The sequence below is a fragment of the Mobula birostris genome, chromosome 8, assembly GCF_030028105.1.
Source record: "Mobula birostris isolate sMobBir1 chromosome 8, sMobBir1.hap1, whole genome shotgun sequence".
In the NCBI taxonomy this organism is placed as follows: Eukaryota; Metazoa; Chordata; class Chondrichthyes; order Myliobatiformes; family Myliobatidae; genus Mobula; species Mobula birostris.
The window spans coordinates 93970175-93983842 of NC_092377.1; the positions used below are offsets into that span (position 1 = coordinate 93970175).

Here is a 13668-nt window from a genome sequence, read left to right on the forward strand (position 1 = left end):
GCAGGATTCTGCAGAGAGTGGTGTGGACAGCCCAGTGCATCTGTAGTTGTGAACTTCCCATGATTAAGGACATTTACAAAGACAGGTGTGAAAAAAGGGCCCAATGGATCATTGGGAACCCGAGTCACCCAACCACAATCTATTCAAGCTGCTACCATCCGGGAAACAGTACGGCAGCATAAAAGCCAGACCCAACAGGCTCCGGGACAGCTTCTTCCACCAGGCCATCAGACTGATGAACTCATGCTGACTTGAGTGTATTTCTATGTTACATTGACTGATCTATCTATTATAAATTACTATGATTGCACATTGCACATTTAGACGGAGATGTAATGTAAAGATTTTTACTCCTCATGTATGTGAAGGAAGTCAATTCAATTCAATTCAATTATAGCAACCATCTTCACGATCCACAACTCCACTAACCTATGCTTCATCCGCGGACATATTAACCCACCCTTCTACTTCTTCATCCAAGCATCCAGTCATTTATGAAAATATCACAAGTTGCAAGGGTCCCAGAATAGATCCCTGTAAAACAGCACTGTTCACCGATCTCCAAGCAGAATACTCTCCACACACCACCACCTTTTGCCTAAAGCTTGAACTATGAATAAAAGCTTATACTGAATAATATTGATAAGTAAATGAAGTAATTTTTAAAGTAAATTTTGCGGCAACTGATGTTTAGTATAGTGAAAAGTAAATAATGAAAAAGACTGTTCAGGTCTATTTGTAGGCCGTATCTTGGGTAATGATGAGTTTGAGTACAGGGAGGAAATTAAGAACCTGGTGGCATGGTGTAAAGACAATAACCTATCCCTCAACGTCAGCAAGATGAAGGAATTGGTTGTTGACTTCAGAAGGTGTAGCGGACCACACGACCCAATTTACATCGGTGGTGCACAAGTGGAACAGGTTAAAAGCTTTAAGTTCCTCAGGGTCAATATCACAAATGACCTGACTTGGGCCAGCCAAGCAGAGTCCACTGCCAAGAAGGCCCACCAGTGCCTTTACTTCCTGAGGAAACTAAAGAAATTTGGCCTGTCCCCTAAAACCCTCACTAATTTTTATAGATGCACCGTAGAAAGCATTCTTCTAGGGTGCATCACAACCTGGTACGGAAGTTGTCCTGTCCAAGACCAAAAGAAGCTGCAGAAAATCGGGAACACGGCGCAGCACATCACACAAACCAATCTTCCGTCCTTGGACTCACTTTACACCGCATGCTGTCGGAGCAGTGCTGCCAGGATAATCAAGGACACAAACCACCCAGCCAACACACTTTTCATCCCTCTTCCCTCCGGGAGAAGGCTCAGGAGCTTGAAGACTCGTACGGCCAGATTTGGGAACAGGTTCTTTCCAACTGTGATAAGACTGCTGAATGGATCCTGACCCGGAACTAGGCCGTACCCTCCAAATATCCAGACCTGCCTCTTGGTTTTTTTTGCACTACCTTGCTTTCCATTTTTCTATTTTCTATTTATGATTTATAATTTAAATTGTTAGTATTTACTATCGATTTGTAATCCAGGGAGCAGGAAGCGCAGAATCAAATATCGCTGTGATGATTGTACGTTCTAGTATCAATTGTTTGGCGACAATAAAGTATAAAGTATAAAGTATTTGGTTACCAGAGGAGTAAAATTCAAAAGGATTATATTATTTTATTTGCCTTGACTGCTTTTTGCAGCAATTCATTTGAATGAGGACTTCACATTACAAATTTTTAAACTTGTTTTATGAATTCTTTAATAACTTATTAATGTCATTTTTGTTGAACTGCGTTCAATACATTTAGTTAAATGGATGAATTAGATGCAAGGAAGTCTAGCGAACAATTCCCAGTCTTCTCCAGCAGATGGCTTTCCTAGGCCTGTGCGAGGCCTCAAACTCACACTGAATAGGGCAGGAGGAGAGTGAGCAAGTGTTTCAAATCAGTCTCATTCTGCACTCTTTTGGAATTTGTGCAGTTATTTTGGAGTCGTTAATCTTACAAATTGATAGTCTCTCAGCATTGGCAAGGACAATGGATTTCAGAATCCGTACGACTTCCTTTTCTTAAAACAGGGATTAAATGCTGCAGCCTGAGCTCTTAGGTCAGGAAGAAAACTTTTCCCTTGTCAACATTTGCTTTTGTCTGGACAAACTAGAAGGAAGTGACAGAACAGCAAGAAGTTTTTCTTCACCGTTGCCTTTGTTGCAGCTGGAAAACCTCCCCTGGAACAGGTTCCTTTTGTTTTTTTTATTCCAACAAATATTTCTGACAAGACTGGTAGTTTTAAGTTTATTTCCTGAGGGTGTGGATACTCTGTTAAAGTTTAACTTGTTGTTTCCAGGATCGTACTTGATGTTGATTGAAAAAAATGGGTAAATTCCTGTCAAAGATCTTTGGAAACAAAGAAATGCGGATTTTGATGCTAGGCCTGGATGCAGCCGGGAAGACCACTGTCCTGTACAAACTCAAACTGGGACAGCCCACCACCACCATCCCCACTGTAGGTTTTAATGTGGAGACAGTGACGTACCGGAATGTGAAGTTCAACATCTGGGATGTGGGTGGCCAGGACAAGATCCGACCCCTTTGGAGGCACTATTACACAGGCACCCAGGGGCTGATCTTCGTGGTGGATTGTGCTGACCGGGACCGCATTGACGAAGCCAGGCAAGAGCTCTACCGCATCATCAATGACAGAGAAATGCGTGACGCCATCATTCTGGTATTTGCAAATAAGCAAGACCTGCCCGAGGCCATGAAACCTCACGAGATCCAAGAAAAGCTGGGACTGACCAGGATAAGAGACCGCAACTGGTATGTCCAGCCTTCCTCAGCGACCACTGGTGATGGACTTTATGAAGGGCTGACCTGGCTCACTTCGAACTATAAGACTTCTTGAGAAGAAAGTTCAAACTTCACAGACTCGCCCAAACTCATTGCTTTCGGCTTGGCGGAGTGGACATGGAACCAATTCAAATGAAGAGGAGCTGCTTTTAATGATGTAGCCAGGATGTGATAAATTGCTTCTGCCTTGTGCCGTTGACTTTATTAGCAGGAACTGCAATGTTAGCCAACAGTCCAGTGAAAGCTGCCTTTATTACATTCTCAGTATAAGCTATAGGAAGAAAATGTTTTACTAATTCATTTCAGGAAAGTTGATGGTTATAAAGTTCATCAGAAGATTGGTAAAAAGCCAATCACTTACACTAAATGATTGTTTTATCTTTGTGTTCCAACACTTAAATACCACGTAGCGTTTAGAATTTAGTTCAGAAATTATGTTAAATTACAATTCCAGAGATTTTTTTCAAGTTTTGACAACAGAGATTTGATGTTTTTATCTGATAATATAGCAGTTGGAATATATGTTCTTATTATTTGCAGAAGTGAGAATTGACTGAGATTAATACTTCTGTTGTTATGCAATAATGTATTGGAAGCAGAACATTGTGGTAGTACTACTGTTTTGTTGTACTTCTGTAACATCAAGTTTAAAATTAACAATATATGACAAAAGTTATATTTATTTTAATAATTTTCTTGCAAGTACACTCTTAATGCATAAAATATTGTGATTTCCCAATAAACCAGGAAATTGCATAATTAGAAACTTCATTTCTGAAACGCTAGATTATTGCTGAGTTTCATGTGCAATGCGCTATTCGTTTTTCTGATGGTCCTGGTATTTGCAAATAAGCAAGACCGGCCCGAGGCCATGAAACCTCATGAGAAGTTTCATGCAACACATTTGCCAAGCCTGGGATTGTAAATGGACACTTAAAAAGAAATCAGCAACATGCTTGAGCCAGATCACAAAGGAACTCTATTCAACTACTGTCAATTTGAAAATTTTGAGATTACCAGGCACTCCATAAAGGTGCCCTGAAAGTAACTTAATCAGTATTTGTGCAGCTAAAACTGGTCTGCAGTAACAACAGAATGGAACACTAAATTTCTGGAATCCTTTCAATGAAAAGTTCCTAGTTTCTCTCTCTGCAGAACCTGCCTGACCTGCTGGGTTTCTCTGGCACTTTTTTAGGATGGATTTCCAAGTCTGCAGCTTTCTGATTTTCATGAGGCTGTCATTTCAAATATTGCTTTATTTTGTTCAAAGTCTTGTGTTTGACACATACACAGCTGGTCAACAGTTGCTTTGTTGTGTTCAAATCCTAAAGGGACCTTTTTATGGCTTATTAAACTCCATTTATTGATTCAAAGGTACCATGGAAGTAGAGGGCCACCTGTTTGTGTAAAGTTAGTAAAAATAGAAGCAGAAAATATTTTACAGAATGGTATTAGGGAGGAGGACTTGAGTCAAATGCGGAACTGAGCTGTTCACTTTAGAGCAGAGAAGGTTAAAAGATGAAACTGAGGTTGAGGAGGACCTTGGATCTGAAATGTTCACCACTTCTCTCTCCATGGAAGCTGCCTGATTTGCTGGGTGTTTCTAGCACTTTTTCTTTTAAATTACAGATTTCCAAGTCTACAGCCTTGTGATTTTCATTAGGCTGAGAGGTGCTTGACAGAAGTGGTCAAAATTACGAACGATTTAGAATGAGGAACGAGAAACTGTCCCATTGGTGGAGGAGTCCAGAACCAGAGAACATAACCTAAAAGTAATTAGAAGGAGGCAAGGGGTGAAAGAAGGACATGTTTCACACCACGAGTAGCCAGCACTTGGGGTCCCGTGGCTGAGAGTGGACAGAATGGAGTCAATTGTTGCTTTGAACAAGGAACTTGAGGGAGAAGGAGAGTCACAGAGCTACAGTGAAAAGGCTGGGCAATGGGTGGGAGCAGAGATTTCTCTGCCAGAGACCCGGGATATTTCTGATGGGCTGAATGGTCTCCTTTTTTGACTCTTATAAAAATTTACAACAGGTATATGGATTGCCTCATTTGAGCATTAATTGACATAGTGCGGCACTCGTTCCCCATCTCTACTGATCTTATAATCTTAACTTTGATTCAGAATCAGAATCAGGTTTATTATAGACCATAAGACATGGGAGCAGAGTGAGGCTGCCATTGATTATTGAGATATGATGTGAAATTTGTTGTTTTGTAGCAGCAGTACAGCGTAATACAAAAAACATACTATAAATTATAATAAAGTATATATATTTAAAATAAATAAATTGTGCACAAAAGAGAGTAAAAAATAGTGAGTTCATAGGTTTATTGAAATCTCATGGTGGAGAGGAAGAAGCTGTTTCTAAAACACTGAGAGAGTGTCTTCACACTCCTGTACCTCCTCCTTGATGGTAGCAATGAGAAGAGGGTATGCCCTGGGTTTTGGGAGGCAGGGGTCCTTAATGATAGATGCTGCCTTTCTGAGGCATTACCTTTTGAAGATGTCCTTGATGGTGTGTCACTTGAGGAAGGCATAAAGTTGAAGGTGGAGGATTGTGTAAAAGAGCCCAGGTTTTTCCGTTTCCCCAATCTGCTCTGTGACCACTGAATCAATCACACGTTGTTTCTATTTGCACATGAAAATTTGTGGATATTCATTGTGTGGTTTAGAACAGCAGTATCCAGATTCTAATTTGGATACCAATGAAGAGTCTCGGCCCAAAACATCAACTATTTATTCCTCTCCATAGATGCTGCCTGACCTGCTTGATTTCCTCCAACATTTTGTGTCTGTTACTCTGGACTCTCAGCATCTGCAGCACATCTTCTAAATTCCAATTTGTCCTCAGGAGACTTTATGAGAATTAATTTACTCCCGGATATAACATTTAAGGAAATTATCGATATTTTAATACGTTCTAAACCTATTTATTGGGACAGACTAGTCAATGGCACACATCCCACCCTGCAAAAACTCATTTCAGGAAGGTAGCACCACCACCCCTGCCCCCCGCAACCCCATATCCACCCCCCCCCCCGTCGACCTCCAAGGGTATATGTCTCAATGCTAATAGCTAAATGCTAATGCTTTTCTATTACTTTTACAAACTTTCTTTGTACGGTGATGTGGCTTGCTTGGCAGATTTGAGCATTTTGCTGGAAGTCTCAACCTCACAGCAGTCTTTGTTAATGAATTTGTTAATTTTGCAAGACATCAGATTCGCAAGTGTTTTGTGAGACAGCTGACTTCTGAATTCTGTCTTAATGTGATGCACCATGCTGAATGCCCTTTCTGCATCACATTTAGAATTTGGCAACACCAGAAGCAGCTTCATCAACTGGCAGAGCTCTTTGAATCTCAACTGCCCTGTGCTCACAGATTTTACTTTGGACAGCTTCCCCCAGAACCCAACAACTAGCAAACTTTTGTAGTTTGGCACCAGTCCTTCAAGGTTAGTTGAGACATAATCCAGGACTTCCATGTGGAGCTGTTCTCATGCATCTGCCTTGATCACATTTGGAAATCTCTCTGCCAAAGGCAATATCTGCTCTGGATTCACCTCATCTTGGCTCTCTGTATTGACCACTGACAGATTTTTCAAGGTTTGGTCTCTCATTGGGAACTTCTCCAAGATTTTTTGAAAACACTTGACATAGAATCCTCTGGCATCTTTGAAGAACTGCTTTGTCTTGTAAGAGGGATCTCTTCTGCTTCCTCACTTAGCAACTGCCTCCTTGCCAGGTACCCAATAAAAAGCTCTTCATCTGGGCAGTGAATTTCAGGGTTGCTCACATCTATCTCCCGAATATCCTGTTCTCTCAATATCATGGAGTCGTTTTATTATTCTATTACAACTTTAAGCAAGTCTACAGGGAGTTTGGCCTCATCACATGGGACATCAATAGAGTAGCTCCTTAGCAGTTAGCCAGCTAGTTTAAATAACCTTCGCTATGCTAATGAACGAATGACACCTGTTAAACTCACCTCAACATGTCTTTGACATTTTAACCCACCATGAACAATAGAAAAGTCACTGTTGCAAACAGTGCAGCGAGCAACACTGTCATTATTTTGACCCCTATTAGGCAGGGGTACACTTAAATGTAGTCTGGGGTGACATACGTTTATTGTTTTCTATCTTTGGAACACTCTGCCATGATGCTGCAGGACACGAAACTGAACTGATGGACAATGAAAGAGAGAGAGAGAGGTCGACTGTAAAGCCTGCCCCCCAGAGAAAACTGATAGGTCTACTTAGCACAAAGAGAGACCAATCAGGATGCTCGCTCTGTCTCTGTCTTTCTCTCTCTCTCTTCCTCTCCCGCTCACTCGCTTTCAAAAAAATCGATTTCCTGGATACAGTATTGTATATAATTTACGGGCATCAGGGAGCCGCTATCAATATGCGGGAGAGTCCCGGAACTTCTGGGAGAGGTGGGATGTCTGCAATGGACCATTGAGAACTGAAGTCAACTGTGGCCAGACCAAAATGATAGATGTCTGCCTTGTCGATTGGCTGAAGCCTTCCTCGGTGAGATGATTTTGGAGGAGACATCAGACTGTAAACTGCAATGTGAACTTTAGAAAACATCACTTGCAGGTTAAAAGCTTGTCTGAGAATGGGCGGTAAGGGAAGACAGGGGGAAAGGTTGAGGGTTAGAGTGGCGGAACAGAAGGGAGAAGATAGAGGGGAAGGGATTTACGCAACATTGCAATATCTTGAAGAATGATGGACATTTGAGTTACAAATGCTCTAATGCACAGTACAGTATGACCACAAAACTCAGAACAAAATCTATTTCATTGATATAACTAAATGGGTATTTCAATTATGCTTACTACTATGTTCCCAGTATGTTTTCTAATGTGATACAATCTACTTATAAATATACAAATGAAGATTCTGTAGTGAAAAGATTGAAAAGGGTGTTGCCATTTTTAGGGACTCTGTTAGACTAACAACAGTCCCCATGGAACAAAAAAACTGGTCAAGTCCTGGCACACTGACAGCAGGAAAAGTGTGTATTTTTACCAACCCCATGTTTGCATTCAGAATCAGTCCTCCAGTGTACTAATATTGAAGATAAATATCTTAACAGATGATTGAATTTCCTTTGTGTGTGTGGTGATGGAAATGTTTAACCTTGTCGAAAGAAATGAAGTTTTATCATAACGTTGGCATTTACACACTGAATGTATTTTCGTAGTTTTCTACTGCTGAAGCCCATCCACTGCAAAGTTCGACATGTTATGCGTTCGGAGATGCTCTCTGGCCACCACTGTTGTAATCCATGGTTACTTGAGATGTTTTCTGCCTTTCTGTAAGCTTGAACTAGTCCAGCCATTTTCCTCTGACCTCTCTTATTAATAAGGCATTTTCACCCACAGAACTGCCACTCACTGGATGCTCTTTGCTTTTTGCACCATTCTCTGTAAACACTAGAGACTGCCATGTGTGAAAATCCCAGATCAGCAGTTTCTGAGATACTCAAACCACCCCATCTGGTACCAACAGTCATTCCACGGCCAAAGTCATCCCCATTCCGATGTTTGGTCTGAACAACAACTGAACCTCTTGTCCATGTCTGCATGCTTTTATGCATTGAGTTGCCGCCACTTGATTGGCTGATTAGATATTTCTATTAATTAGTAGGTGTACAGGTGTACCTAATAAAGTGGCCACCAAGTTTACTGCCATTATCTACAGCTCAGTTTTAAAAAAAATATGGCAAGTGGTTACATGTGAATGAAGTGACAATGTTAAGGTGAGGACTGGCTCATTGGTATCTTTACCATGAATTGGCGAGCAGGGGTCTTTTCTAGAGGCCAAAGCTCAGAGACCAGGCAGACACTAAATCTTGCGGCAAGCTTACAGCTCACCCTCTAAAGGGTCACAGAACATGATAAGAATGTAGCAAACTCAGGTCTCCCACAGCAAAAATTAAATAATCACAGGACAGCAACTTAACAGCAGGAAATGACCTGCTTATTCCCATGACAACAGATACCATTCAGGATGTACTGATTACAGGCAAACAACAAAAACGATTACAGAACCGAGCAGATTTAGGGAGTCTGTGAGTGAGACCAAAATCAGCGCATTTTTGACCCCCTTTTGGGATTCTCTCTGTAGATTCACTTGCTGACTTTCAAATCTTAGATTTAAAACAATTCTCTTTCTCTCTCACCATAAATTAAGTGATGCAAGGTATTTCTGAGTGACATGAAATTGGGCAATCTTTATATTTTAGCCAAATCTATTCATTCCACCAAATATGAAACTTTAAATTTACTAAATTCTTGTGAACTGTGGAGTTAAAAAATATCAGATTTGAAATGAAACTACACCCTCATATTATTACATTTAGCAGTGAAACCTTTCCCAGGGTGTTAAGCTACTAATACAGCAATGTTTTTTGTGTTACATCCAATGTCGCACTCTCTTGCAATTTTCCCTTTAGGTTAGATCTGAGTACAACATATTCAGCTTACCATTACATTAGGAGAACTTTCAGTCTACAGCGACTGCATCAGCGTACACATCCTGTATAGTCTATATCACTTCCACTGAAGTGTCCATGTGCAAACACAATCAAACAATTTCTTTTTGTTACATTGTGCTGCATTTCCTTTCATTTCTGCCTATTTTATAAGTTTAAGTCTAATCTCCAGATAAGGTCCGACAATGATTCTGCACTGTACATTAGCTGAAAGGAAAGTCTGGAAAGTTTAGTTCTATATCATGGTAAAAGAGACAGTTACAGGAACTATACAAGATATTTAAAGTTAGGCAAGTACACACAACGTTACTTATCATGTAGATGTGCGGTTCCCAAAGTGGACGATATCACCTTCTGGGGGTGGTGGGAGTTTCTTAGAGGGTGGGGGGCACTCTGTAGCAAGTGGGGCAGCTGAGGGATTGCAGGCTTAATCTAAGAAAGGAATTACTTATTATAAATGTTTGATCTTCAATTGTTCTATTCCTGACCACTTGTAATGAGGAATTAACAGGAAGGATGGAGGAAGACCTGATCTTGCTTCAAAATTACTTTGAGCTGAAGCCCAGGTACAAAAATATCACATCAAAACTTTTGGTCGTAGGAAGAAATCCCTGAACAGAATCCTGCATTGTGGAAAAAGGTCAAAGTGTTCTTTATAGGCGTTCCAACATTATATTTAGTGGAGTGTGGTTTCACTTCAGTCACCCAACTTCCTTCAAAGCTAACAAACAGCTTGCAAATTACTGCCCGTGGAGATCTGAGACTGCTGACTGACTTCAGCCTGATGCTGAGAAGCTGATATCACTACACCAAGCCCATCCATCACAGAATCAGAATCAGGTTTATTATCACCGACATGTGATGTGAAATTTGCTAACTTAGCAGCAGCAGTTCAATGCAAAACAAAACCCAGCAGAGAGAGAGAGAGAAAATAAATAAATAAAATAAAACATAATAATAAATAAACAAGTAAATCAATTACTTATATTGAATAGATTTTTTAAAATGTGCAAAAACAGAAATACCGTACTTTAAAAAAAAAGTGAGGTAGTGTCCAAAGCTTCAATGTCCATTTAGGAACGGGATGGCAGAGGGGAAGAAGCTGTTCCTGAATCACTGAGTGTGTGCCTTCAGGCTTCTGTACCTCCTACCTGATGGTAACAGTGAGAACTCATTGAAAGGTGAAAAAGCAATGAAACAGTGAATAGTTAGACTACTAATGTACACTCTAAAATTGCTGATGAATATTGTTTTTACTGTAATTAAATAAACAATTTTATTCCCCTTCAGCCCTTTACCTTTCCTACCCACCTGGCTTCGCCTATCACCTTTTAGCTACCCTGCTTCCCCTCCCCTCACCTTTTTATTTTGGCATTTTCCCCCTTCCTTTCCCATTCAGAAGAAGGGTCTCGGCCTGAAGCATCGACTGTTTATTCATTTCCAGAGACGCAGCCTGACCTGCGAAGTTCCTCCACCATTTTGTGCGCGCTACTTTGGATTCCAACATCTGCAGACTTTCTCATGTTAATAATTTTATTTGTAGCTTTAAATGATTTGAATTTTTTTTTTGCAATTGCTTGTCACTGCTTTGAATTTGCAGTTTCTATTTTCTTTCACTGTGCATCGTAAATCAAAGTTCTTTATAGTTTTTATGTAATGGCTGGAAAGGGAGAGGGAGGCGCTGGGGGTCAAGTTTGGGAATCACTGATGTAGATAATATCCATGGTTTGGATCCTCATTCAATTTTACTTCCTCCATTCAGGACCGTCGCAGAATTTGAACTCTGGGTACAAATTTTGTATTTCCACATTACAGTGTTGGTTTTAGCACAGCAGATCGCCCTCTTCTCCCAGGTTTACTCTCCCACTCTCCATCAGTCATGGGCAGAAAGAGACCAGCTAAGCAAGCCGTTACTCATACTTTGTGTTAAAAAAATACTGGCTTCTGGTTCAGCTGCAACCAAATACAAGGAAATCTTGTGTTTGTTCTTAACATCTGTGGCAATGAATTCCACAGATTCACCACCCTCCTCTGCCTGATGAAATTCCTCCTCATCTCTGCTCTCAAGGGATGCGCTTGTATTCTGAGGCTCTGCCCACTGTTCCTCGGCTCTCCCACTATTGGAAACATCCTCTCCACATCCACTCTATCCAAACCTTTCAATATTTGATGTATTTCAATGAGATTCTCCCTCATCCTTCTAAACTCCAGAGCCAGTAGTCACTCCTCATACGTTAACCCTTTCATTCCTAGGATCATTCCTGTAAACTTCCACTGGACCCTCTCCAGTGTCAGCCCTTCCACAAAACCGCTCACAGTACTCCAAGTGCCGTCTGACCAAAGCCTCAACATTACATTCTTGCTTCCATATCTTAGTCCTCTTGCAATGAATGCTAACGTTGCATTTGCCTTTATTAATACTGATTCATCTTACAAGTTAGCCCTTGTGGAATCCTGCACTCGGACTCCTAAGTCCTTTTGCATCTCCAACTTCTGAATTTTCTCCCCGATTAGAAAGTAGATGATGCCATTATCCCTTCTACAAAACTGCATATGCACGTGCCTACTTTATATTCCATTTGGCAATTCTTCGCCGATTCTGCCAACCTGTCCAAGTCCTTCTGCAGATTCCCTGCTTCCTCAACACTGCCTGTCCCACCAACCATCAGGCTTTCCTTCCACATGCTGAAGGTGAGCAGATTGGTAGTTCGTTCGCCAGTGTACATTACAGATAAGGATAGAATCTGAGAAGAGTTGATAGGAATATGGGGAGAATGAAAATTGGGATTAGTGTAGGTTTAGTGTAACTGAGTGGTTGATGGGAGAATGAAAATTGGGGTTAGTATAGGTTTAGTGTAATAGTGGTTGATGGGAGTATGGAGAGAATGAAAATTGGGATTAGTGTAGGTTTAGTGTGACTGAGTGCTTCATGGTTAACGTGGTCTCCGAAGGGAACTATATAAACTCCTCACAGGCAGTGCCTGAGGTCAGCAAGTTGCTGGAATTGCAAAGCAGCACCTCCACTCACCGTGTCCCATGTCCCTGTGCAAACAAGAATGTTGGGAGCCTGGAAACCTAAAATATTGGGCCAATTGAATTTTTAAATAATAGGGCCAATTGAATTGTAAAATAATAGGGAAATTGAATTTTAAAATAATAGGGCTAATTGAATTTTTAAAATAACAGGGCCAATTGAATTTTTAAAATAACAGGGCCAATTGAATTTTAAAATAATAGGGCCAATTGAGTTTTAAAAAATTATTTAGTTACCTCGAGGCTGGCAGATCATTGCATTTGAGCTCAAATGCTAAGAAAGTGTTCAGTTTATCAGAAAACAGAGACTTCCTCAATATATCACAGGGAGAATGGACAGAATAGATGACGTGGAAAGAAAACTCCTTCATCTCAAGCTGCTGACCTATTCATCTCCAAAAGTCAAAGGGAATATTGTGGTCGTTTCAGCTGGATGGAGGCCGAGACGACCTGCATTTGACTCAACAGAAAGTTAGTGAATCAAATGAGAACTGAAAGCAACAAATCTGTTGTTATCTCTCGATCCTCTTAGAGGTAGCAACACTCGAGAGCAAAACAGTTATCTGTGTGCAAGACTTCTTAAATTACACACATCAAAGTTGCTGGTGAACGCAGCAGGCCAGGCAGCGTCTCTAGGAAGAGGTGCAGTCGACGTTTCAGGCCGAGACCCTTCGTCAGGACTTCCTTCAGTTAGTCCTGACGAAGGGTCTCGGCCTGAAACGTCGACTGCACCTCTTCCTAGAGACGCTGCCTGGCCTGCTGTGTTCACCAGCAACTTTGATGTGTGTTGCTTGAATTTCCAGCATCTGCAGAATCCCTGTTGTTTGTGTTTAAACTTCTTAAATTATATGCGTTAGCTGTCATCCAGCACCGAACACCTTCGCCTGCTGTGTCTATGCTGTCCACCAAGTCCCACCCTATATCCACTCAGTCAAACCTTGGAATTCCAATCAACCACTATTCAGAGCAAACTAATGCATAACTATCATCAATCAGTGTTTATTTTTGATTAAGATTTCAAAACCTGTTGTTAATTCAGATGAAAGAGTTCCCCAATCTACCTACCACCTACTTCATCATAGCTCCCATCGACAAATGCCCATACTCCAAATAGTTATGCAATGGAGATATCATTTTCAGGTTGGATTTTCCATACTACAGGAATTACTTCAGACTCCCATGTATCAACTGAAACCTCTTACAATAAAGACCAATATATCACTTACTTTCTTAACTGCCAACTACGTTCTATAAATGACCTGGATGAAGAATTGGAGGGATGG

At 40.9% G+C, this 13668-nt stretch overlaps 1 protein-coding gene across 1 annotated transcript; it reads left to right on the plus strand.

Annotated features, from left to right (window-relative positions):
- The first annotated feature begins 1895 nt into the window (after nt 1-1895).
- Nucleotides 1896-3558, plus strand: LOC140202243 (ADP-ribosylation factor 6-like). The gene is made up of 2 exons (XM_072267115.1): nt 1896-2232; nt 2343-3558. The coding sequence occupies exon 2, from the start codon at nt 2370-2372 to the stop codon at nt 2898-2900; it is 531 nt and encodes a 176-aa protein (XP_072123216.1). The 5' UTR covers nt 1896-2232; nt 2343-2369; the 3' UTR covers nt 2901-3558.
- The last annotated feature ends 10110 nt before the right edge of the window (nt 3559-13668 follow it).

Excerpts from the sequence above, each read along its gene's own strand:
- LOC140202243 (XM_072267115.1), top strand. The coding sequence starts at position 2,370 with ATGGGTAAATTCCTGTCAAAGATCTTTGGAAACAAAGAAATGCGGATT.